Below are 24880 nucleotides of genomic sequence, written 5' to 3' on the forward strand. Positions count from 1 at the left end.
TGTGTCCCATATGGTTGGGTGTATACGGTTGAACAAAGTCTTAGACCTGTCTTCCTTGAGCTCTTGCTTCAGGACACAGATGGTCTGGAAGTAATCAGGAAGTCTACAAATCTATAAATAAAAATTGTGAGAAGGTCTATAAAAGAAGAATACAGAGTACTATGATAGAGAATAATGGGATGGGGGCCTATTTGACTTGGTAGTCTGGGAAAGCTTTTTGCGGAGTGACATTTCAACCAAATGCCAAAGGAACCAGTATCGAGAGTCTGGTTAGTATGATCATTCTAGGAAGAGGGGGCAAGTGATAAAGGTTCTAAGTGAGACTTTTTGTGACTGAAAAGCTATATGACATAAGTGAAAAGGGTATGAAATGATGATGGAGACATGGGCAAGGACCAGCTCATCGGATTCTTACTGAGATCTATATGGGCATTCTTTCTCTTAGAAAGGAATGAATTTTTGTTTGCTTGCCCCAGCCCTGGTGGCATAGTGGTTATGCGTTCGACTGCTAACTGCAAAGTCAGCAATTTGGAACCACCAGCCGCTCTGAGGGTTCTACTGTAAAGTCTTGGAAATTCACAGAGGCAGGCCAACTGTAGTGATATACTCTAATAAAATGGTAACGATGCCTCTTAAATGAACCAGTGAACTGCTCTATAGAGTCACTATGAGTCAGCATCAACTTGATGGCAGCGCGTTTGGTTTTGATTTTACCTTGAGAGTGACTGGGATGGGATATCAGAGAAGAGGGTTCCAGATATATCATTTATAAGACTTGTGTTCCATAGAAGTCAGCAGCTGAAGCTGTGGTAGCATTCTAACAGTTGCAAGACATCGTTTCTCTGGCTCAGCCTCGACTTGCAGAACAGCTGATGCTCTCTTCCCCTCACCATCCTCTGAGCCTCTTATATCCCGCCACTGGCTTGGCTACACCTACTATTTCATGTTCTTTTGCCCCTGACATTGGCCTTAGGGGTACCCAGCTCGGATGTGGCCCACCCTGATGTGGGCTAGCCTGGTTTACTGCTTCTGTTATTGATGGCTTTTCCAACTGCTTCTGTTGCCTTCTGATATCTCTCTGTTCCTTTCAAATCTGTATTCCAGCATTCTCCAACAGGTATCGTTGTCTCAAGCAGGGAGAACACATCACTTGTGTTACAAGTTTGCAAAGGTGTGTTACCTGTGTGCCACACATATAGTCTATTTTATTAATCGTTCTTCTCTATCCCTGTTTGAATGGCGGTTGGGAGAGGAACTGAGAAAAAAATTATCTGAAAGCTGCTTCTAGTACTTCATTAGTATCCTGCTTTCCCTTTGTCCCCATTCTGCCTCTTTCCCCTCTTGATTTAATCTTTTTTGCCCCCATCACCAAGTTCCATTTCCTCCCTTCCTAGACTTGTCAAGGCACTCCTGAATCTGAGGGTTGCACAGCTTAGACTAAGCTAGAATGCTGGTCCTTACCCAAAACCATGATGCCAAATGTGTTTTTAGAATTAGTAATTAAAACAAATTTTGAATAGAAATATGGCATGTTACTCTAGCACCCTGTAATCAAGTGGTCATTCTATAACACAACAATAAATATTCATATAATATGGGATAAGCAGAGAGTATAAATGGCCTCATGAAAGTTCAGGTCAAGTTTTGCCTCTAAATTAATTTACCATAAGCTTAGGAAAAGCTTTCCATTTTTAGCTTTTAAAAAAATATTTTTTGAAAATGAGGAGCTGATGCCATGGGCTAACATGGAGAGCAAATGTTTTGAGAATGATGAGGGTAATGAATGTACAAATGTGCTTTATACAATTGATGTATGTATGGATTGTGATATGAGTTGTATCAACCCCCAATAAAATTATTTAAAAATATGTACATATTTTTGAATTTTGGAATTGCAGATAAGAAATTCTGAACCTGTACTTTACGTATATACATAAACATGATATAATTTCCCAGTGAAATCTAAGACTGATATAAAATCTCATGTAGAATGGTATATTACCTTCTCTGTCTCGCATCCCCAATTAATCCATTAGAATTAATATGACTTCTGTTCTTCCTCGATGTCTGTAGAGGTTATCATGAGTGAAGTTGATGGCATGGAAGACTATATGCAGCTTAAATTCTTCATCCCAGTGCAGCTACACCATCTGGGATGGGCAGATGGACATGCCACAGATGACAGTAGGAAGTTGCAGCAACTGCTGTTCAGAGGGAAAATAAGACACTCTTAGAATTCCCGGAAACATGACCACAGGCTGCCTTGGGGTATCTGGCATGATGACTCCTTCTTCCCAAGGTGACTAACATGCAGCCCTGGGAATAGAAATGTTCTTTCGAAGATTTGGCTTAAACCAGCCTAAAAAGCAGCAACTGCTACAGCGATGGCATGGGGCTTCCTGCACACTGCTATAGGTGATCCCTTTTGCACTTCATGTAGGTGCACATAGCCTTCTTCCCCAGTACATAGGAATGTCATTAAAATGACCACGGATTACTCTGTTGTACTTGTAAGTGGAGCTTGTACACATAGACTTTGGAATAAGTATTATAAGAAAATAAAAGCAGAAATTTAGGTTCCTGTGGGTCAAGTTTGTTATTCTTGGTCTTTTCAAGAACAAAATGTATTAATATTCTATCCTTGGACTTTTTATGCAGAGGTATTCAAAGTGGTACGGGGACTCAGGATGTTTTCATTGTGCTTGAAATTCTTTGAACAGTCTTTCTGAAAGCTTTAATTTTACTCTCTTGACCATTTTTTACATTCTAGAAAATGAAGAAGTTAAGGAAACAACTTTACGAGAGCTTAAGATGCTTCGTACTCTCAAACAAGAAAACATCGTGGAACTGAAAGAGGCCTTTCGTCGGAGAGGGAAATTATACTTAGTGTTTGAATATGTTGAAAAAGTAAGTCCCTGATTGACACCATGAAGATTTGCTTGATTCTTCTATTTCAGCTGCTTCTGACATTATTGAGGGAAATGTTATTACTTAGCATGACTTGTCAATGTACTCATAATTTAAGGACTTTTAAAAGAAAAGTATTATCCTAATCATGGAAAGTACTAGAATATATTTGATAGTTTTTGTACAGTTTAATGGTTTAAACTTTTTAGATTTAAACAAAGCATTGATTTGGCTTCTGAAGTCCTAGAATCCATATCCAACAAGTAATTTTTAGACTTAATTTATTAAACGTGAAACAAAGCCTCAGGGAAGACAGGGAAAATAGACAACTCTGGTACTGAAGGACAGAAGTTTATAGACACCATGCAAGCAAAGGCCATGCTCAGAATCCAAAGGAGGGTAGTAAGTGGTTTCAAGAAAGAGTCTTTTTGAATTGTCAGTGTTTTGACTTCTTTTGAAGGAAGGAGATGTGTGAGTCCTGAAGAGGTAGATGAAACTACAAGCAATGACTTAGGAGCTTAGGACAAAAGAAGAAAAGCTTGTGTTGTTTGAATTATATGCAAACTTGCCATAAAAATAAATGCCTACTGCTATCAAGACACTTCTGACTCATAGTGACCCTACACGTCAAAACAGAACAACTGCCCTGTGGGTTTCTGAGACTGTAACTCTTTACAGGAGGAGAAAACTCCATCTCTCTTTTGAAAGAATGCTTAGGAAAAAAGCCTACCATATTACACAAACATGCACTTTATACATTTTTGCCAACCCCATAGTGCCCCTTTCACAGAATTTTCATGAGTGCACTATGCATGCTTATATGTTTGAATTCATTATTTGGGGGTGCATTATTTGCATAAAATAAGATACTTTTCAATGATAATTTTAATCATGTGAATGGCATGGCAATAATCACGATTGTGTCCTTAGGTATTTCTGACCTACAGCAGTCAGTTATTGTCAAGAACTTAAATAAAGGGGGTCTCCAAAAATTGGTGGAAAAATAGAATTAAAAGGTAATGGGATTTTTCCACAAACTTTTTAAAGCCCCCTCAGCAATAGTAGAATCAACAGGAGCCACAGGTTTCGTTAATGAAAAATTAGACTGATTTCCTCTCTTGTCCTCTAAAGATTAAAACTTGAAGAGGATTATGTTTATTTGTCTTAGGTCAGTTCCAAATGTAATAAATTGTAGAGTACAAGGGAGTGTCAAGTCTGTGGGGGAAAAATCCTTATCTTTTAATTTGAATTTTTTCACAAATGTTTTAAAGTCCCCTCATATCACCTCATCACTACAAAATGGAAAGCACTGTTGCCAAGATGACAAACCAGTAACTTCTGAAATAAGATTTTACAAAACAGTTTTCAAATTTAAAAATATATATGTAGTAATTTTATTGTTAGTAAAATATTTTAAATACAAGGAAGCCTTTAAAAATTCCTGGAAATTCTTCATTATCTTTTAGTTACAATTTTTCCATGAAAATTTTGAAGCCCCTTCATATAAAAGATTATTTGTAGTTCTAAATCACTATTTTCTGTTATCTTCTAAAATCTGTTGTAGGGTCTCCTGCCCTTCCTCCCCCCCTGTGTTAATTTGTTTCCCATCAAGTGCCCCCACCAACAAATTAAAAAGATGATATGAAAAAGAAGTTATAGAAAGATATCGCTGTACTAGGATATCAGGGAAAATCAGGGTGGTTTTTAGAGGGAGAATGACCTGTGCTTGCAGACAGTGTGTTAAATCCATCTCTTTGAGGGTTCTCCTCTTTTTTGTTGAACCTCTATTTAACCAAACGTTAAATTCCTCCTGGATAGCATGTTGAAAGCATGAAACACAAAACCTTGCTTCTAATGAGCATTCTGGCTCCTTAGACAGATTTGTTTGTTCTTTTGTCAGTCCTCGGTACATTCAAAATTATTCACCAACATCCCAATTCAAATGCATCAACTCTTCTTTGGTCTTTATTTATTACCCAGCTTTCACATGCATATGGCTTGGGTCAGGTGCACCTCAGTTTTTAAAGTGTAATTGATGTTGGTGGATCCAAGTAAAATGTATTCCTTTGTTGTTGATTGGTCCAATTGTGAGGATTTTTTGCTTTCTTTATGTTGAGGTGTAATTGATATTGAAGGCTTTAGTCTTTAATCCTCAGGAGTATAATTAAGTGTTGTGGAATCTCTGCTTTTTGCAGATGCTATCCGTAGTATGTTATGGTCCATAGAGTCACATGCCTTTGCATAGTCAGTGAAACACAGACTGTGGTGTTCTCTGTCCACTAAAATCAATCTGACATCAGCAGTGATCTCCCTCATTCTGAGTCCTCTTTAGAATCTGGCTTGACTTTACAATTATCTGTAGCACAATTTTATTTGTTTGTGATATCAGTGATACTTTCCACATTCTTTTGAACCACCTCTCTTTGGAATGAGCACAAATATGTTGGCATAGACAATTGAGCACTCTGGCATTGCATCCACTTATTGAAAATATCTAAACCAGCATTCTGTCAATTCCTGAAGTCTTGTTTTTGTGCCATTGCTCTGAGGGTAGCTTAGACTTCTTCCTTTAAGACCATCAGTTCCTTCAATAGTGCAACTTGAGGCTTGAAATTTTTCTTCATTTCTTTCCATTTGAGAAATTCTGAGCCTGTTCTTTTCTGTTGATTTTATAACTCCACGTCTTTGCACGTTCCATTATAATACTTTGTTTTCTCTAGCCACCCTTTGAAATTTTCCACTCAGCTCTTCTACCTCATTTCTTCCATTTGCTTGTGCTATTTTATGTTCAAAAGCAAGTTATAGGGTCTCTTCTGACATCCCTTTTGGTCTCTTTTTTTGGATTTTTAAAAATAACCTTTTGAGTTCTTCACATATAATATCTGATGTCATCCCATAACTTGAGGTCATTGGTATTCAGCACCTCAAATCTATATTCAAGGTCATATTTTGGCTCTTGTGTGTTTTTAAAAAATTTTCTTCACCTTCAGTTTGAACTTGCATATGAGTAGTTGTGTTTTCCACATTTGGCCCTTTGCCTTGTTTGGCTGATGATACTAGGTTTCTCCATTATGTATTTCTACAGATATAGTTGATTTGATTTTTGTATATTCCATGTGTCAAGCTCCACATATTTTTGTTGTTGGAAAAAGATATTTATAATGCATAAGTTGGATGGTGGTTTGGGATATCCAAAACCTATAATGTGATATCCAGTATCCTTTCTTAGGTCACGTTTTCCAACTCCTGATCCTTCTCTTATTCCCGTCATCAGTATTGTTAGTACATTTTGATTACATGTTTGATCAATGCCAGCATGAAAAAGTTGATAGAGTTCCTCAATTTCTTCATCATTGACTTTAGTAGTCGGTGACTAAATTTAAATAATAATTATATTAAGTGATCTTGCTTATAGTTATTGTATCAATGACTATATCGTATTTTCAAGATATATCTTTAAATATGCTTTTTGATGATGGCTGTGATGCCATTCTTGAAATAGTCGTTTCCAGCATAGTAAACCATATGATTTTCTGATTCACTAATGTATGGGATGTAGATCTGTATGCATTCAATTTTTGATGACTTCCTGTTTTTCTAGATTTATACTTTGTACATTCCAGTTATTAATGGATGTTTGCAGCTGTTTCTTCTCATTTTGAGTTCTTCTACATCAGCAAATGAAGATACCAAAAACTGCTTCCTCCATCATTAAGACTGACTCAACTTTGAGGAGACAGTTCTTCCTCAGTCCTATTTTCAGTGCTTTTCAACCTGAGGTGCTCTTTTTCTGGTACTATATCAGAATATTCTTCTGCTGTTCATAAGGTTTTCAGTGGCTAACTTTTCAGAAATTGACTGCCTCTTCCTTCTTCCTAATCTTAGTCTGGACCTGTTCATCATGAATGACCCTGCTGGCATTTGAAATATCAGTGCATAACTTCCAGTAACATGAGTAACATGCAAGCCCCAACAGCAGGAGAGACTGACAGACGAGTGATGGGGAAGTGAAAAGTACACAGGGTTACTATTTGGGGCAGCATCAGGGTGTAGTACAAAATGGAACTTCTAATATAATGAAAAAGGTATAGATTGAAAGAAAAACAAATTTTACAAATAATACTTGTGTATTCGATGAATTATTTAACATGCTTTGTACAAAATTCATACTACCTGATTTATGGATCTACCTAATTTTAGAGATTAATTACCCCTATTTAATATTTAGAATATGCTTGAATTGCTGGAAGAAATGCCAAATGGAGTTCCACCTGAAAAAGTTAAAAGTTATATCTACCAGCTAATCAAAGCAATTCACTGGTGCCATAAGAATGACATTGTCCATAGAGGTGAGTGTGGAAATTTTGAAATTGAAAGTATTAAAACATCAAATTAATGTTAACAGACATGTACCTATCTTAAGAATATTTCTAGCATTTCCATTTAAGTGTAATTCAGAAGTATGGGGTATAACATGTTTTATCCCCCAAATCTACTCCAAAAGGATTGACTGCAAATTTCTTTGAATACTGTAGTGAAATCTGTTTGCATGATCAGATCCACTCTTGACTATACAAATACTTAGTGACATAGGGAACACAACAGATGTGAACTTCAAAGCTTGCTTGAAAGAAGAGATTGTAAGTAGTAAAATATAGCTATGCAGGTCTTGAACCACTTCAAGTCCCTAAATTCATGATCCCTATTGAGAGTCACTCTTTATTCCCTCTTAAGATCATTCATCTTCAATATGTATCTTTCTCGTCTGATTTTCCCTACCCTGTTAGTAGAAAGTGCCCATGATTAAGATTTCATAAAGATAATGAATGTCCTTCCACAAACATTTTTTCCTTTACTGCCATGAGGTAGATGATTTATGGTAATGAAATAACTCGCTCGGCACCATCTTTGACTACACTGCTTATGATCTCCTGCTAATCTCACATTCTAGAACTGTACAATTTTGAGATACAATGATGAAATGAAAAGATGCTTTATTAGAAAATTTCATATCCACTTTTTGTCATGGACTTGTCAGCTAATGAATTCTACATTTTCATTTATTTGTAATAATGGTCAAGGATTATATATTTTAAAATAGTGTAAGTTTATAACTATCTTCGAGGTCATGTAAAAATGCCAAGTTTAAAAAAGGGATACCAACTCCTGTTACAGAAAGAGAGAGTTTATAATCCCTTTGCCTTTAACAAGGCAATTGGTGATATGGACAGAATGACATCCATCATTGTCAATTAGCAGTAGAAACCATGATTTCACTCTGACCTCTTCTTTTCTTCATTTTCACCTCTATTAAATGATACAGCTGGTGGGTGATACACATACTCCAAAAACTACAATTGTGAGATAGCAAAAGGGAAATTGAAAAACACTTCTGTGTATCTCTATTCTTCAACTCCCACCACATCTACAAAAGATCTATGGAAACATTTGAAATCTTATCTTGACTCATCCAGTATTGCTTTGGCATTAGACATTTAGAATTGTGAACCACACAGAAAACCTAAGAATATATCTAAATATAGAAATTATAGTTTATAGAAACTATATCTCATATATCTTTTCTTCCAATAAGCTAGTTACTTACTCTCATGTATTTTTAAGGTACCTTGTGGGTATAAAATTTTTATATTCTGTCTCAGAAATGTTATATTATTAGTATTTTATGAAGTAAAACATGGCTCCTTGAAATGTGTTGACTTTGACTCAATCATTACCAGTAATTTTTTTCAGAGCTAATTAATCCCTTTAAGACTTAAAGGAAAAAAATTGTAATTGTAGTCTATATATTTCTAAAAAATAAATTAATTAAAACTTTTTATACTAGCATAAAATGTGCTATGTTTGCTGCTTCCACGTATTTCTACTCGAATTACTTTGGATTTTTTAAAATAAGTGCATTTGCAGTGATGGAACAATGGTAACAGAAAATTGAAGACTTTTAACAATTGCTTTTTAATCTTGTTCCTTTAGATATAAAGCCAGAGAATCTCCTCATCAGCCACAATGATGTTCTGAAACTATGTGACTTTGGTAAGTTAAAAGGAAATTTAGTCATACTCTTTACAAAATATAGGTACATAGAGTATAGATACACTGGGAGCTTTTTCAGCATGCTGAAGTTTTTTGTTTTGATTTTTACTATTTTGACCCACTTTAGTGCAGAGGCACATCCTATTGGGGTAATCGATTGAGAAATTGAGTGCTTAAAGAGTACTATTCCCTCTCTGCATAGTACTCTCTACTACTTTTTTAATAAATCATTTTATTGGGGGCTCGTACAACTACTTTTAAAATTCATTATATCCCCAAACTCTCTGCTGCCTAGTCAAGGTCTGACTCATAGCAACCTTATAAGACAATGTAGAACTACCACATAGGGTTTCCAAGAATGTAAATCTTTATGGAAACCAATTGCTGCATCTTTCTCCTTCAGAGCAGCTGAATTTCAAACTGCTGACCTTTCGATTAGCAGCTGAGTGCTTAAGCACTGTAGTACCTGGACTTATTGATTAACCATATAATATTTATTTAATGAATATTCAAACATATTTTATGAAAAGAAAAGAAATAATCTCTGCCTTTCTGGGTTGGGTAGGATAAAAAATATTTTTATATCGGTAGGAATTATTCTCAGACATAATTAAAAATTAAAAGCATGCCAAGCAACTATACATTTGTGATCTATTGTGAGTATGTGACAGTTAAATAGGTCAAAAATGTTTTTAAAACGTCATTTATTCTCTTTAAATATTTAGTGAATAAGATTAGTAACTGAGGTATAATATTCTGACTCTTGGTTGAATCTATAAGGAAGTTTTGAAGGTATACCTTCTCTTACTAAAAAAGTATTCTCTCCAATATATATAACTCTGTATTGAGTACTATTAACCATTTAAATTAAAGTAGCTGAGAAAAGTTTTAAAACTGTAAATTAGATAGATTGATTAGGTCATGAATCACTTTATAAAATAATACTTCTACCAATTCCATGTTCTGGAAAAAACAACTGACCTCTTTAATGCTTTTTTCCATATATTTGAATATTACCACAAATAAAAGATATATATCCACATGAGTGAGGATCAACAGATATTGAAAAAACTTAGGAGATGGGTCACACAACTGAAAAATGGAAGCACTCTAAAAATTCTTTGTAGAAGGATTGGTTTTGCTGTGTGTAACAATGAAAACCATGTGTATTTTTAAAAGGATTTGAATATTATAAACTTTGAAAAAATACTTTTTGATAAGCATTATTGCAAAGAAAAGTCCTGTTGTATCCTAAACATCTGAAGAAACCAAAAGGAAAGAATGAATATTGTATCTAAGAAATCTCAGAATTTTTAGCATTTCCTAAGAATGATTTTCAGAAACACTATTTCTGGCTTCCTGTCCATAATTGTTATTATTACCAAAAGCTGACATTTTATGCACCTCATACACTATTTATTATGCATACGTGTTTTATGTGTACATGATCTGCTTAAGCTATAAAGTGGCTTGCATTTCCAAAGTGGGTTATAAATACAAATGAGATGGCCTACAGAATGGTTATTAATAGGAAAGAAGTAGCCCAGTCCAACACTAACTACTAAAAGAAAGATTTTTTCAAATGAGTATGTTCTTCTGACAAGAATGAACAGTTGGGCAGCAGTGTTCTGTGCCCTGTGTCTCCCTGCAGGGCCTTCAGAGCCCACTTTAAAATGCACAGTTTTCTTCAAATTATGCTGTTCAGAGAAATATTGATGAGCTGAAATCAGGGGTTTGTATGTCACTGTCACTAGTTTTTTTTAACTGCTTCATTTTAAGAAAGAAGATTTTTCCATTTTTCTTTAGATCTACCTTATTTTTACCCCATGTTTTAAGGCTCTAATTCTTTATAGCTATTTAAGATAGCCTGTGCTACTTTTAAGGAGCCCTGGTGGGCTTCTGAGGAGCCCTGGGCATGTAGTGGTTACATGTTGGATTTCAATTGACAGAGTTCGCAGGTCAAAACCACCGGCTACTCCTTAGGAGACAAATGGAGCTCTCGGCTCTTTTTAAGAATTACAGCCTCAGAAACACGGGGAAGCTGTAACCTGTCCTATAAGGTATCTGTGAGTTGGCAATGACTTGATGGTAGTGAATGACTGAAGTCTGCTGTTAACCATGAGGTCAGCAGTTCAGACTCTCTTACTTTGTGGAGAAAGGTGAGGCTGTCTCCTCTGGCAAAAAATTAGGCTCTTAGAAAGCCGAAGCAGCAGCTTTACTCTGTCCTATAGGGTCACTGTGAGTTGGAATTGACTCCGTGGCAATGGGTTTGAATTTTGTTGCTTTGGTGGGTTAGATGAATTCATCCTGCTAACTCTTTTGTGGCTGTTATGGTTCCCAGACCTTTTGAAAGAATAAGAAGAAAGTAGAGGTAGTCTCTGAGATAATTAAACTATCTCTAGTGAATTTCTCCTATGTCATAATTGACTTGATGTAAGTAGGTTTGGTAGGCTTTTAAAAATGCGTTTCCCCGTCTCAGTAGATGAAAATAAATTTTCCCTATTTTTTTCTTTCTTTCCATCATTGCTGTTGATTCCATAATGACTTTATGGATCAATGGCAATAAAAAATAAAAATAAATAATGCCTCACTGCCATTGAGTCAGTTCCAACTCATAGTGGCCCTATAGGACAGTTCAGAACTGCCCTTGGGGGTTTCTGAAAGTACTAACTCTTTACAGGAGTATAAAGCCCCATCGTTCTTTCATGGGGCTGCTGATGGTTTTGAACCACTGATCTTTTAGTTAGTGGTCCAACTGGGAATCACTATGCCACCAGGGCTCCTGACTGACGGCAATAGATATATAAGAATTATGCATGCCTCACTTGCCAGAATTATTCACTGTATACCTTATGCTAGTTTATCCTTTGACTTCTTAGCGACTATGGGAATTTATTCTTAGATTTGCATAATTGCATAATCACATTAAAAGTAAAGATTTCTTTAGCATAGAGATGAGAGTAGTTTTGTAGGGAGTACATTTTGTATTAATTGACATGAATAGACAACTACCTTTTAAAATTTTACTAAAATATTACTTTTAAAAATACCACTATCGAACAGCAAGGGAAGTAGAGCAAGGAAGTCCTGAGGGAATACCAAAAAAAGACTTTGGGGCCAGGGTGTGGGACCCCATCAAACTCAACCAGAAAACACTCCTAAAGGCCCACAAACAGACATAGAACTACTTATAGACTCTTATTTTTTGTTGTTGTATTGTTTTCTTTTGTTGCTTTATTTTGTTCTGTCTTGTTTTTCATGCATATTATTATCTCTGCAGGTCTACCTAGATAAGATAGGCAGGATAAACAATCTGGAGGAGAAAACAATACAACCAAAGGTTCCAGGGGACATGGGAAATGGGGAGATAGGGGAAAGGAAGTGGGTGTTAACAAACTCAGGGACAAGGGAACAAGAAGGGATCTAAAATTGATGGCAAGGAGGGTGTAGAAAGCCTGTAGGGCTTGAGCAAGTGCAAAGTAACTGAGAGGAATTACTGAAACCCACATGAAGGCTGAGCATGATAGTGAGACAAGAGGAAAGTAAAAGGAAATAGAGGAAAGAAGTAGGAGCCAAAGGGCATTTATACAGGTCTAAATACAGGCATGCACATATGTAAATATATTTATATATGACAATGGGGAAATAGATCTGTGTACATCTATTTATAGGTTTAGTATTAAGGTAGCAGATGGACATTGGGTCTCCACTCAAGTACTACCTCAATGCAAGAACACTTTGTTCTATTAACCTGGCATTCCATGACGCCCACCTTCCCGACACGATCTCTGAAGACAAAGTGGGTGCATAAGCAAATGGGGTGATGAAAGCTGATGGTCCTCTGCCATCAAAAGATATAGTGTCTGGGGTCTTAAAGACTTAAAGATAAACAAGGGGCCATCTAGCTGAGAAGCAACAAAACCCACATGGAAGAAGCACACCAGCCTGTGTGATCACGAAGTGTCGTCGATGGGATCAGGTATCAGGCATCAAAGAACAATAAATCATATCACTGTGAATGAGAGGGAGTGTGGAGTGGAGACCCAAAGCCCATCTGTAGGCAACTGGACATCCCTTTACAGAAGGGTTGCGGGGAGGAGATGAGCCAGTCAGGGTGCAGTATAGCAACCATGAAACATACAACTTTCCTCTAGTTCTTTAATGCTTCCTCCCCACCCCCCACTGTGATGACCCCAATTCTACCTTACACATCTGGCTAGACCAGAGGATGTACACTGGTACAGATAAGAACTGAAAGCACAGGGAATGAGAGTAGAGATACCCTGATGGGAAGGGGATGTGGAAAGGGGGAACAGATCACAAGGATCTGCATATAACCCCCTCCATGGAGGACGGACCACAGAAAAGTTGGTGAAGGGAGACAGTATAAGACATGACAAAATAATAATAATTTACAAAATAATAATAATTTATAAATTATAAAGGTTTCGTAAAGGAGGGGGCATGGGGAGGGAGGGGAAAAATGAGGCGCTGATACCAAGGGCTCAAGTAGAAAGCAAATGTTTTGAGAATGATGAGGGCAACAAATGTACAAATGTGCTTGACATAATGGATGTATGTGTGGATAATAGAGTTGTATGAGTCCCCAATAAAATGATTTTAAAAATAAAAACTTAAAATACCACAATCACTAAAAAAATTCTAATATGATTTTTTTTTTCGAAATTTCACTTTTGGTCTTTATCTTCCAGGTTTTGCTCGAAATCTATCAGAAGGCAATAATGCAAATTACACAGAATATGTGGCCACCAGGTGGTATCGATCACCAGAACTCTTACTTGGGTGAGTTACTTTCCTACAATAGATTGACATGTACACATCTACTGCTCTTGTGTTATTAGCATTGGAATCATCTATGAAATTAAGAACTTCAGTTAATTAAATGCATCTGTTATGTATTGTGTTATATAATCAGTTAAGCAATTTAAGATGTACAACAGCCATCGTTTATTTGGTCACAATTCTGCGGGCCAGCAATTTGAGCTCAGTTGGGTGATGCGTCTCTTGGCCTATCCTGAAATAACTAATGCAACCACAGTTATCTTGCAGGCTATCTGGGAGCTGGTTACTCTTGGAGCCTGTGGTGTAGTGAATGACTTATTACGGCTCTTCTAGCCATAGTCTCTGTAACTCCCATCAAACCACTGGTAGGTAGGGCCATACCAATTGGGTATATTTCCTCTTTTCTTGATGGACCCGAGAAAGAGAATGTGGGAGAAGATATTGATTGGTTTACAGGATACAGTTATTGTTAATAAGGTTAATTGTAACTTGGAACTTTAAAGTGGGAATTGGTCAATTTTGCCATCATGCTGGGTAGAACTCATGGGAGAAAGATGAGGCTTTCTGCTCCCATAAAAGTTTACTGCCACAGAAGCCCAAAAGAGAAGCTCTTTTCTGCCCTATGGGGTTTATATGAGTTGGAATTGCCTCAATGCCAGCGGGGTTTGGGCTGGGTATAAAATTAGCCATTTCAGAAGCAGGCAAGAGGATCTCACTATCATTAAGAAGAATAGCCCGAAGTTGAGTGTGTCCTTTGGACCTCAAGATCTCTGCACATTGAACCTTTTCAATCCAGTGACAGAATGCTATGATGGGATCAGTGGCAAAAGAATGACAGCAGCAGAACACAAGACAGACTGATAGGAGACTCAGTTGTAGAGTGGGGTGCTGAGTCATCTCAAACAACACTACTTTTTCATTTAGGCTCTAATATTTACTGCAATGGCTATACAGAACTCACCAATAATATTCATGATTATAGGACTTATTTAAAAGTAATTAAGGTTTTAATACAAGTGAGAAATGCTCAGGATTCATTTATTTATCAGGACATGTTACAAAATCTTTCAGGGCTGATAATCAATGCCCCAAGGGCATGCATGCCACTCCCCTGGAAGCCTCAAATGGAAAGCATTCAGCTAAAACTGAATTCAGCAAACACAGCTCCCTGAACTAAGTGCCCAGAGGTACCTCATTCCAGTAAGTCTCAGCCTGAAGACACTCAGTTCCACTACACAAGCCAACCCCTACCCCAAAGCCCTCAGCTTTACTTGGTGGGCAGGGGAAGTCCACCACTGTGTTCCAACTCCTGGCTCTTATGGGTATGGTAGTAAGATCCCCGGTCCTGCTTCTCAGAAAGCTCATTTTACACCCAGCAGAATGACATTCCAATGAATCCTGTTCATGCTTGCTCACAGGTGAATCCTACTAATATCTTCCCCGATCTTCTTACCCAGGCACATGCTGGAAAAAGTAATTTGTTGGGTATTAGAGACTTATGCTAGAAAAGTCACACTAAATAATTCACACTGCCTCTTCAAGTAGCTCCAGATATTTAATTGAGAAAGCTAGATTTCCACATTTAGCTAGAACCAAAGGCTTTCAGGCTGAGGCTTATGGCAGAGTGGAGTGCCCTTTGTAGCATTACCCAAGCAGGGCAGAGGCTAGGCCAAGGGTCTGAAGGCTAGAGAGAGGCATGTCTGCAGACAGAGTAGAGAAGATGGTACCCTGAGCAAAAAAAGTATATCCTGAACATTTAACTTCCCGAATAAAGCTCATAATCATGAGTATAGTCTGCCAGTTCTCTGTGGCCATTGCAATGAATTATCAAACACAGCAAAAAACAAAGTGTGTGTGGGAGTCGTGGCTGGTGTCAGAATTGGTTGGAAAAAAAAGATTAGAGCGTGAAGGCATAAGAATCAGCCTTGGATGGGTGCTGTGGTGATTCTCTTCCAACCCCCCCCACTCCCCCGCCCCATACAGTCAGCTGGAACAGGCTCTCTGTGTTCCAAGAAGACTCATCCTTCAGTAGACTAGTTCAGAATTGTTTGTGATTGAAGGAGAGCCCCTGCCTGTAGCAAGAGAAGGGAGCACTAATGAAAAAGCACTTTCCTATTTGCATGGCTTTTGGTAATGACTCACTGACCAAAGCACAAGATTCAAGAGATGGAGAAATAAACCCCACTTAATGGAAGGAATGGCCTAACAAATAGTGTGTACCAAATGAGAAGAATGAGTATGTCCCTCGTTGCTAATAATTTTCCACATTAAGAATGTAGAACTTAGGAAAATGGGGAACTAACAATAATGAGTACAAGAAAGAAGAAAATGTTCTACAATTGAGTGTGGTGGTGATTACACACCCCCTTTTTATGTGATTGAACTGTTGAATTATATAATATGTGAATTATATGCAATAAAATGATTTTTAAAATGAATGTGGATCTCAGCAGAGTTTTTCATTTGGAGCCAATTTCTTCATTCAGTTTTAAAATTTAACAGATACTTACTGGATAGCTCTTATGTCTAACACTTTGCTAGGCACATTACTAAACATAAAACTAATTGCCATTTTTCTTCCAAACAACATAAATTCTGTTTTATCATAAATAACTATTCAAACTAACAGTACAGTGATGATTTACTCAGCAACATTCCACATTCATACACATATCTGTGCCTACCCTGCCATTTTCAGTGTCTTTTCAGTGATCTGTTAACACCAGAAAAGAGCCTTGTAATAAGACTATTTTCTTCTTAATGCCTTTAAACTTTAGTGCCTGATTTCAGTCACGTAGATTCAGTAATGATGATTCTCTCCCTACCCTAGTTGTAGTATTTTTTCTCGTCTGTATTTTCTTCTTTGAGACCAGCCAAGGATGGAGAAAAAGGGCTTACATTTCTCTTCTTCAGTGGACCAAGTGCACAAGGACTTGAAAAAGTACATAGAAAAATACTATTATCTTTTTATTCAATTTTCCCATGAACTTTTTGAAGTTCCCTTGTATGTTTGTGGGGGACACAATAAGTTTAATTTTCTAAAGATATTTTTTAAATAATAGAAATATAGGTTTTTGGATTACTTCCAAAAATCATGATGACTTAATGTGCTCATTAGAATGATTTTGATGTTTATTTCAGAGTCTACTGGCCATCTGGTGATAATTCTTGATTCATTAAAGACATAGCGCCTATAGGAATTATTGGCATTGGTTATTGAGAGCTTTATGGTTTTTGGAGATCAGGAGCTTTATTTACTCTGACAAACATATGATGGTTACTTTTGTGTGGATAGATTTTTAAATTTCTGTGCTAAATTTTAAACTCAGATTTAGGGTTGATTTTATTTTGTGTCTGTGTTTCCTCTGTGCAGCTCTTTATGGATTTACTGGGATGCACTTCCCATTGTCTTTGTGCAGGTAGATGAGAACTTGAAATTACTAGGTATAACAAGGTCACCATGCGTCTGAATCAGTTCAGAAGCATGTGGTTTGGTTTTGTTTGCTAGTGATAGAAATGAGTGTGAAGTATATAATACTTGGAGTGCCATCCAGGGAGTCAAGGACAGTGAAAAACTCCTTATAATATGGCTTTGTCTATAAGAAGTTCATGCTCAATATAGCTTTCAGAACCTACAGAAGTACTTGCTAAAAGTACCTATAGAATCTAATTTTGTAATATTACCTAAAAATACCTGTAGGAACACTGAGGTCATGTGTAGAGATGCATGGTAGCTGCGAAAAGCAGATGGGGTGGAGGGGGAATCCAGTGCAATTAATTGAATATTGCATATTGCTAATTAAATAATTGTCAAGCCCTAGTTGAAGGGACAAATTATTTATGTAAGATTCCATTGAAATCTGTTAATTTTTAAAATCCTTTTATTGGGGGCTCATAAAACTTTTATCACATTCCAATACATCCATTGTGTCAAGCATATTTATACACTTGTTGTCAACATCATTTTCAAAACATTTTCTTTCTAATTGAGTCCTTGGTATCAGCTTCTCATTTTTTCCTTCCTCCCTCATAAACCATTGATAATTTATAAACTATTACTATTTTTTCATGTCTTACACTGACCGATATCTCCCTTCACCCACTTTTTTGTTGTCCAACACCCTGGGAGAGGGTTATAGATAGATCATTGTGATCGGTTCCCCCTATCTCTCCCTACCTTTCCCTGGTATGGTTACTCTCAATATTGGTCCTGAGGGGTTTATCTGTCCTGGATTCCCTGTGTTTCCAGCTCTTACCTTATCTATGGACATCCTCTGGTCTAGCCAGATTTGTAAGGTAGAATTGGGGTCATGATAGTGGGTGATGGGGAGGAAGTATTAAAGAACTAGAGGAAAGTTGTATGTTTCATGGTTGCTACACTGCACCCTGACTGGCTCATCTCCTCCCCGCAACCCTTCTGTAAAGGGATGTCCAGTTGCCTACAGATGGGCTTTGGGTCTCCACTCCACACTCCCTCTCATTCACAGTGATATGACTTTTTGTTCTTTGATGCCTGATATCTGATCCCATCGACGACACTTCGTGATCACACAGGCTGGTGTGCTTCTTCCATGTGGGTTTTGTTGCTTCTCAGCTAGCTAGATGCCCCCTTATTTATCTTTAAGTCTTTAAGACCCCAGACACTATATCTTTTGATGGCAGAGGACCATCAGCTTTCATCACCCCATTTGCTTATGCACCCACTTTGCCTTCAGAGATCGTGTCGGGAAGGTGGGCGTCATGGAATGCCAGGTTAATAGAACAAAGTGTTCTTGCATTGAGGGAGTACTTGAGTGGAGACCCAATGTCCATCTGCTACTTTAATACTAAACCTATAAATAGAGGTACACAGATATATTTCCCCATTGTCATATATAAATATATTTACATATGTGCATGCCTGTATTTAGACCTGTATAAATGCCTGTTGGCTCCTAGTTTCTACTGCTATTTCCTTATACTTTCCTCTTGTCTCACTATCACGCTCAGCCTTCATGTGGGTTTCAGTAATTCCTCTCAGTTACATTTTACTTGCTCAAGCCCTACAGGCTTTCTACACCCTCCTTGCCATCAATTTTAGATCCCTTCTTGTTCCCTTGTCCCTGAGTTTGTTAACACCCACTTCCTTTCCCCTATCTCCCCATTTCCCATGTCCTCTGGAACCTTTGGTTGAATTGTTTTCTCCTACAGATTGTTTATCCTGCCTATCTTATCTAGGTAGACCTGAAGAGATAACAATATGCACAAAATGAAACAAGACAGAGCAAAACAAAGCAACAAAGAAAACAACAACATCCCAAAAAAAAAAAACAAGGACAAGAAAAGAAAAGCTTATAAGTAGTTCTACGTCTGTTTCTTGACCTTTAGAAATACTTTCTGGTCCAGTCTGATGGGGTGCCACGTCTTGGCCCTAAAGTCTATTTTTCGTATTCCCTGGGGACTTCGTTGCTTTACTCCCCTTGCTGTTCTGTGTTTCGCCTACGTGTCATGGGGTCAGATCAGGCACAATTCCCACACTGTGTCTCCAGTGCTGTCCCCCATAGCGCTATTGGTCAGTGAGGGATGTCGTGTCTCGTAGTGGGGCTGGCCCTATGGTCCTCTCCATGCATTAGTTGATCCGAGCAGGAATATCGTCCTCAGGGCTTGGTGGGCCAGGCTATGCTCCACTCTGTTTTCCTCTCCCTTCATTTGATCTGTGTGCGTGCATCAGATATGCACCTCTCCCTGAGCTGTAGCTTTAGTGTTGTCCTCTGAAGTTAATTCTTCTGCAGGTGGTGGTGGTGGTGGGGGGGGGGGGGCTTTCCACATAGTTGGAATTGGTGCCAGCACCGAAATCTGTTGATTTTTAAAAATCAGTTGATATTTTGTTCTATATTAAGAATATAAATGGTTATAGATTGTTGAAACTTTGCCCTTAACTTTCAAAATAGTTTCGTCCATAGAAGTTATTCAAATCAGTTGACAGAGGTAGACACAGTTTGCAGTGGGTACATGGAGATTTTCCATAGGTTTCTCCATACAGCACTACTGAGCAAGTCTTATTTTGGGCTCAGGCAGAGAATGGAAGAAAAGTTAGTATCCTCCCCTCCCCAGCAAGCTGCCAAAAAATCTAAATGAAGTTTCCTAATAAGGTGCTAAGGATTTTGTGGGGAGGACATGAGATAAATAAAATATTACTTATTGTCAGTGATTTATTACCCTACAACCATGTGGTATACAATGTCTACAGTGCTTTTGAGTATTGCTGAAAGTTTTTTTTAATTTTAAAATAATTTTTACTTTAAAAATTTTTTATTAATTGGGAGTTAATACACATCTCATTCCATAATTCAATCACATTAAGCATAATTGTACAATTGCTACCACAGTCTGTTTTCAAACATTCTATTTCTACCTGAACTCTTTTTTTTAAATCATTTTATTAGGGGCTCATATAACTCTTATCACAATCCATACATCAATTGTGTATAGCACATCTATACATTCGTTGCCCTCATCATTTTCAAAACATTTGCTCTCCACTTAAGCCCCTGGCATCAGATCCTCATTTTCTCCCCTCCCTTCCCCCTCCCACCTCCTTCATGAACCCATGATAATTTATCAATTATATTTTGTCATATCTTACACTGTCCAACGTCTCCCTTCACACACTTTTCTGTTGTCCATCCCCGAGGGAGATTACATGTAGACCCTTATAATCAGTTCCCCCTTTCCACTCCACCCTCCCGGTATTGCCACTCTCACCACTGGTCCTGGAGGAATCATCCGCCATGAATTTACTGTTTCCAGTTCCTATCTGTACAAATGTACATCCTCTGGTCTAGCCAGATTTATAAGGTAGAATTGGGATCATGATAGTGTGGTGGGGAGGAAGCATTTAGGAATTAGAGGAAAGTTCTATGTTTCATCGTTGCTACCCTGAACCCTGTCTGGTTCGTTTCCTCCCCACAACCCTTCCATTAGGAGATGTCCAATTGCCTACCGATGGACTTTTGGTCTCCACTCCGCACTCCCCCTCATTCACAATGATAAGATTTTTTTGTTCTGATGATGCCTGATACCTGATCCTTTCGACGCCTCGTGATCGCACAGGCCGGTGTGCTTCTTCCATGTGGACTTTGTTGCTTCTGAGCTAGATGGTCGATTGTTTACTTTCAAGCCTTTAATACCCCCAGATGCTGTATCTTTTGATATCTGGGCACCATCAGCTTTCTTCACTACATTTGCTTATGCACACATTTGTTTCTGTGATCGTATCGGGGAGGTGAGCACACAATGATATGATTTTTTGTTCTTTGATGCTTGATAACTGGACTCCTGTTTATCACCAACCCCACTGAACAACCCCCCTACATATACACACATAAACCCTATTCTACTTGCTGTCCTTATAGGTTCATCAGTCCTGACTTTCATATACTGAAACACAGAAAAACATGTTACACAACTTCAAGATGAAGACCCCAATGACATAACACCTCTGAGGTACACCCTAATATGAACAAACAACAAAACAAAACAAAAATACTGAAAGTGTTGAGTACTGGATCAAGTTCAGTGTGCATCAGAGGGGGCTCAACTGACAAAGTTTGAACTGTTCACGTCAGATGTATGCCTTTGATCTTCTACGTTCATCTCTCCAGTGCACTCTGTTTAGTAACCACTTTCCTCCCATCCCTCAATTGTGGATTCAGGGAGTTCACTGGAGGCTTATTCCTATGTAGTTTCAGCAAATGAACCCTGGGCTCCCACTGTCATCCATTGCCTTTTTCAACCAGTATTCTCATCATTTAGGTCTGATACTAATCCCTCCTTTGGCTTCAGATTATATGATTTACAATCCTTTGGTGTCTGATGTTTGAACTCCTTTTTAGCCTCTACCACCCCTGAATGCCCCCCCCCACAAAAAAATCCTTATTCTACTTGCTGTCCCTATAGGCTTATCAATCCTGGGTTTCATTTACTTAAAAACAGAAAAACATATGTTATGTATATTTCATTATGTCATTATAGACTCTATCCTATACTTTTTCCTAATATATTATTTTTCTTCCCTCCTGAATCTTGGATTAATTATGTTTGAAACTAAAAGAGATTCAGTTAATTAACTTGTTATTTATAATTTGATTCAAGGCTGTTACTATTAGGGGACAGATGCAAAGCTGTCCTGAGGATACACAGATTGTCATGTATTTGCCTTTACTTATTTTTAACAGTAATACTCCCATAGTTCTTTGGGCATCTCAGATTTTAGAAAAGAGTTATACGCCGAAGAAAATCAGGAAAAAATGGTTTTAGGGCAATAGTTATCATAAAGTTCTATATACATAGGCTATAAATAAATATAGTCAAAGAAATTATAAAATGGTGATTAGTATATGCAGTCTTCCATCTAAAGCCAGACTCACTGTCAGCAAGTCAATACCAACTCATAGCAACCCTATAGCTGCTAGAAGTTGTGACTCTGAGTAATCAAAGGTGAAATCATATTCCATAGTGTTTGAGAAGATGATACATAAAACAGTAGTACATTTTTCTTTAAAACTTGTGATTAAAATATATACAACTATATATAACAGAAATATGCCATTTAATGACTTTAAGTATACTACTCAAGAACAATTACATTTACCATGGTGTACTGCCATCACCACTGTCCACTTTCAAAAGTTTGTCATATCACACAGGAACTCAACCTTTTCTGAATTAACTTCCATTCCCCCCTCCCTCCAGATGCTGTTAACTACTAATAAACTTGTTTCTACATATTTGCTTATTAGAGATATTTCAAACAATATTTATCCTTTTGTCTTTGACTTATTTTGCTCACCATCGTGTTTTCTAAGGGTCACTGGTCATCACATGTATGAAAACTTCATTTCTCTTTATGATTAAATAAAATTCCATTGCATGGCTATATCACATTTTGTTTAGTCACTCATCAGTTTATGGACTTACTTTGTTTCTGCCTTGTGAATAGCATTGCAGTGAATATTGATATACAAGTTACTGTTTGAGTCTCTGCTTTCAATCTCAAGTATATGAATACAAGTAGAATTTCTGGGTCATGTAATAATTCTATGTTTTACCTTGTGAGAATCTGCCATACTCTTTTCCATAGCCACTATATCATTTTATAGTCTTGCCAGCAATGGATGAAGGTTCCAATTTTTCCACATTCTTGCTGTTTATTTTTCATTTTTCTGATAAAAGCCACCCTAGTAGGTATGAGCCCATCAGTGCAGGGTTCAAACATAAGAACAATTGTGAGGCTGGCACGAGGTAGGCTAGTGTTTCCTTTAGCACCAACTCGACTCAAAGGCCTCAAATGACAGTAGGTGTCAAGTGGTATCTCATAGTGGTTTAGATATGTATTGCTTCTAAGGGCTAATGATTTTGAACAACTTTTCATGAAATTATTGGCCATTTGTCTTTCTTCTTTGGAGAGGTCTATTTAAGTCTTTTGATCATTTTTAAATTGGGTTATTTGTTGGTATGATAATATTATAGTCAACAACTGAAAAAAATTGTAAGATGTAACTTTTTGACCTTTAGCAAACTGAAGCATATTGCTTGGAAAGTATACTTTTGGGGAGCATTTCATTGCCCACAGTGAGATGTTACTCATCAGCTGTGTACACTGTGTCAGGGTTTATTAAGCCATTCATGTTAAAAATATACTTAGATGTAAATAGATTTCAAATCAGTATGTACTAACTAAATTGCTATTATACCAATGGTTTTATTTGCTTAAGTTTATACACGATTGTTCTGAATTTTACTTAGATATCTATAATTCCCTTTTCAAAAACGTTTTTCCCATGTGGTGCTTTGAATTATTGAATATACAAATGTGCTTTAAATCATGAATAGAATATTCACTTACCAAAATCAACTCTCCGTTACTTTTTAGAGCTCCCTATGGAAAATCCGTAGACATGTGGTCAGTAGGCTGTATTCTTGGGGAACTTAGTGATGGACAGCCTTTATTTCCTGGAGAAAGCGAAATTGACCAACTTTTTACCATTCAGAAAGTGCTTGGACCACTTCCATCTGAGCAGATGAAACTCTTCTACAGTAATCCTCGATTCCATGGACTCCGGGTAAGAGGTTTTGCTAAAACCCTAAATGGAATCAATATAGCCATATTTAAATCTTTGAGCCCTTGCAATATAATCCCTTTCCCGTTACACTGTGGATAATCCACATTGTAATATTTTAGTTTTGAATTTTTTATAGCTTTTGTGAATATGGAAGGAAAATGGTCAGAATTTGAGAATGGGATCTACTCATTTGTCTTTCAAATTTGTAAATTCTAATTAAAAAATCTTTTCTAGCATCTGCATAATTATATTCTAAACTTAAGTTATCCTAGCATTTTTCCTTACCCTAAATATTAAGTATCTCCAAAGGATGCAAAGTGTATGCATGACTTCTGCCTATATGAGAAAATTCATTTGTTGTGATTTGTGAAAGATGGCTAATACCTTCTACAGGTTTAGATGTGCTTGTGCTAGCAGGCATTTCTTGTCTGTTTATAGTGAAACATCAAACCTTTCTTTTCAAACCAATGGGATGACTTGAACACATTAGACTTCTTAATTTGCAAAAAACCTGTTTTCTGAGATTATGCTAAAGCAAGTCTTTAAAAGTTTATGTTTTCCCCAAATGAATGACCTAACTCACAGAGGGACCTTGCAAGAACAGCTGGCTGCTTCTTTCTTTGATCTGCCTCAAAGTTACCCTCAGTTTTCAACTACCCTGGTTGGTAGTTGACTGCAAATTATGTTCATTGAAAGAATGAGAGTATAATATCATCACCACTTCATTTCTCTCTCTTAAAAGCATAGATTTCAAACCATATCATTCTTGATTTTTAAGACACCTCGCTTTTGTTGTTGTTGCCTTGGAGTTTCTTTGAGTCAGTTAATTTCACTTTAAAGAGCAATGCTCTTCACCCTGGTGTGTCCAGCCCAGCGCTTCAGCAATGTTGATGAAATGAATGGGGGTAGCCAATATTTTATTGCCTACTTGCTTTCTCTCTCGTTTACATCCGAGTTACCTCAGGCAAGTCTCTTCCTTTCTCTTGATGTGGCTGTTAATGAGGATGTACGTAGTG

General features: G+C 37.3%; 1 protein-coding gene across 3 annotated transcripts in view; it reads left to right on the plus strand.

Moving 5' to 3' along the window:
- The window catches only part of CDKL5 (cyclin dependent kinase like 5), a 209363-nt gene that overhangs the window by 147323 nt on the left and 37160 nt on the right, over positions 1 to 24880 (plus strand). For all 3 annotated transcript variants that reach the window (XM_075538596.1, XM_075538597.1, XM_075538598.1), the window contains exons 5-9: positions 2771 to 2907; positions 7136 to 7256; positions 8899 to 8958; positions 13671 to 13761; positions 23675 to 23864. In XM_075538596.1, the coding sequence (XP_075394711.1) occupies positions 2771 to 2907; positions 7136 to 7256; positions 8899 to 8958; positions 13671 to 13761; positions 23675 to 23864 (599 nt within the window). The remainder of the gene's footprint in view (positions 1 to 2770; positions 2908 to 7135; positions 7257 to 8898; positions 8959 to 13670; positions 13762 to 23674; positions 23865 to 24880) is intronic.

This window comes from Tenrec ecaudatus, chromosome X, assembly GCF_050624435.1.
Source record: "Tenrec ecaudatus isolate mTenEca1 chromosome X, mTenEca1.hap1, whole genome shotgun sequence".
NCBI classification, from domain to species: domain Eukaryota; kingdom Metazoa; phylum Chordata; class Mammalia; order Afrosoricida; family Tenrecidae; genus Tenrec; species Tenrec ecaudatus.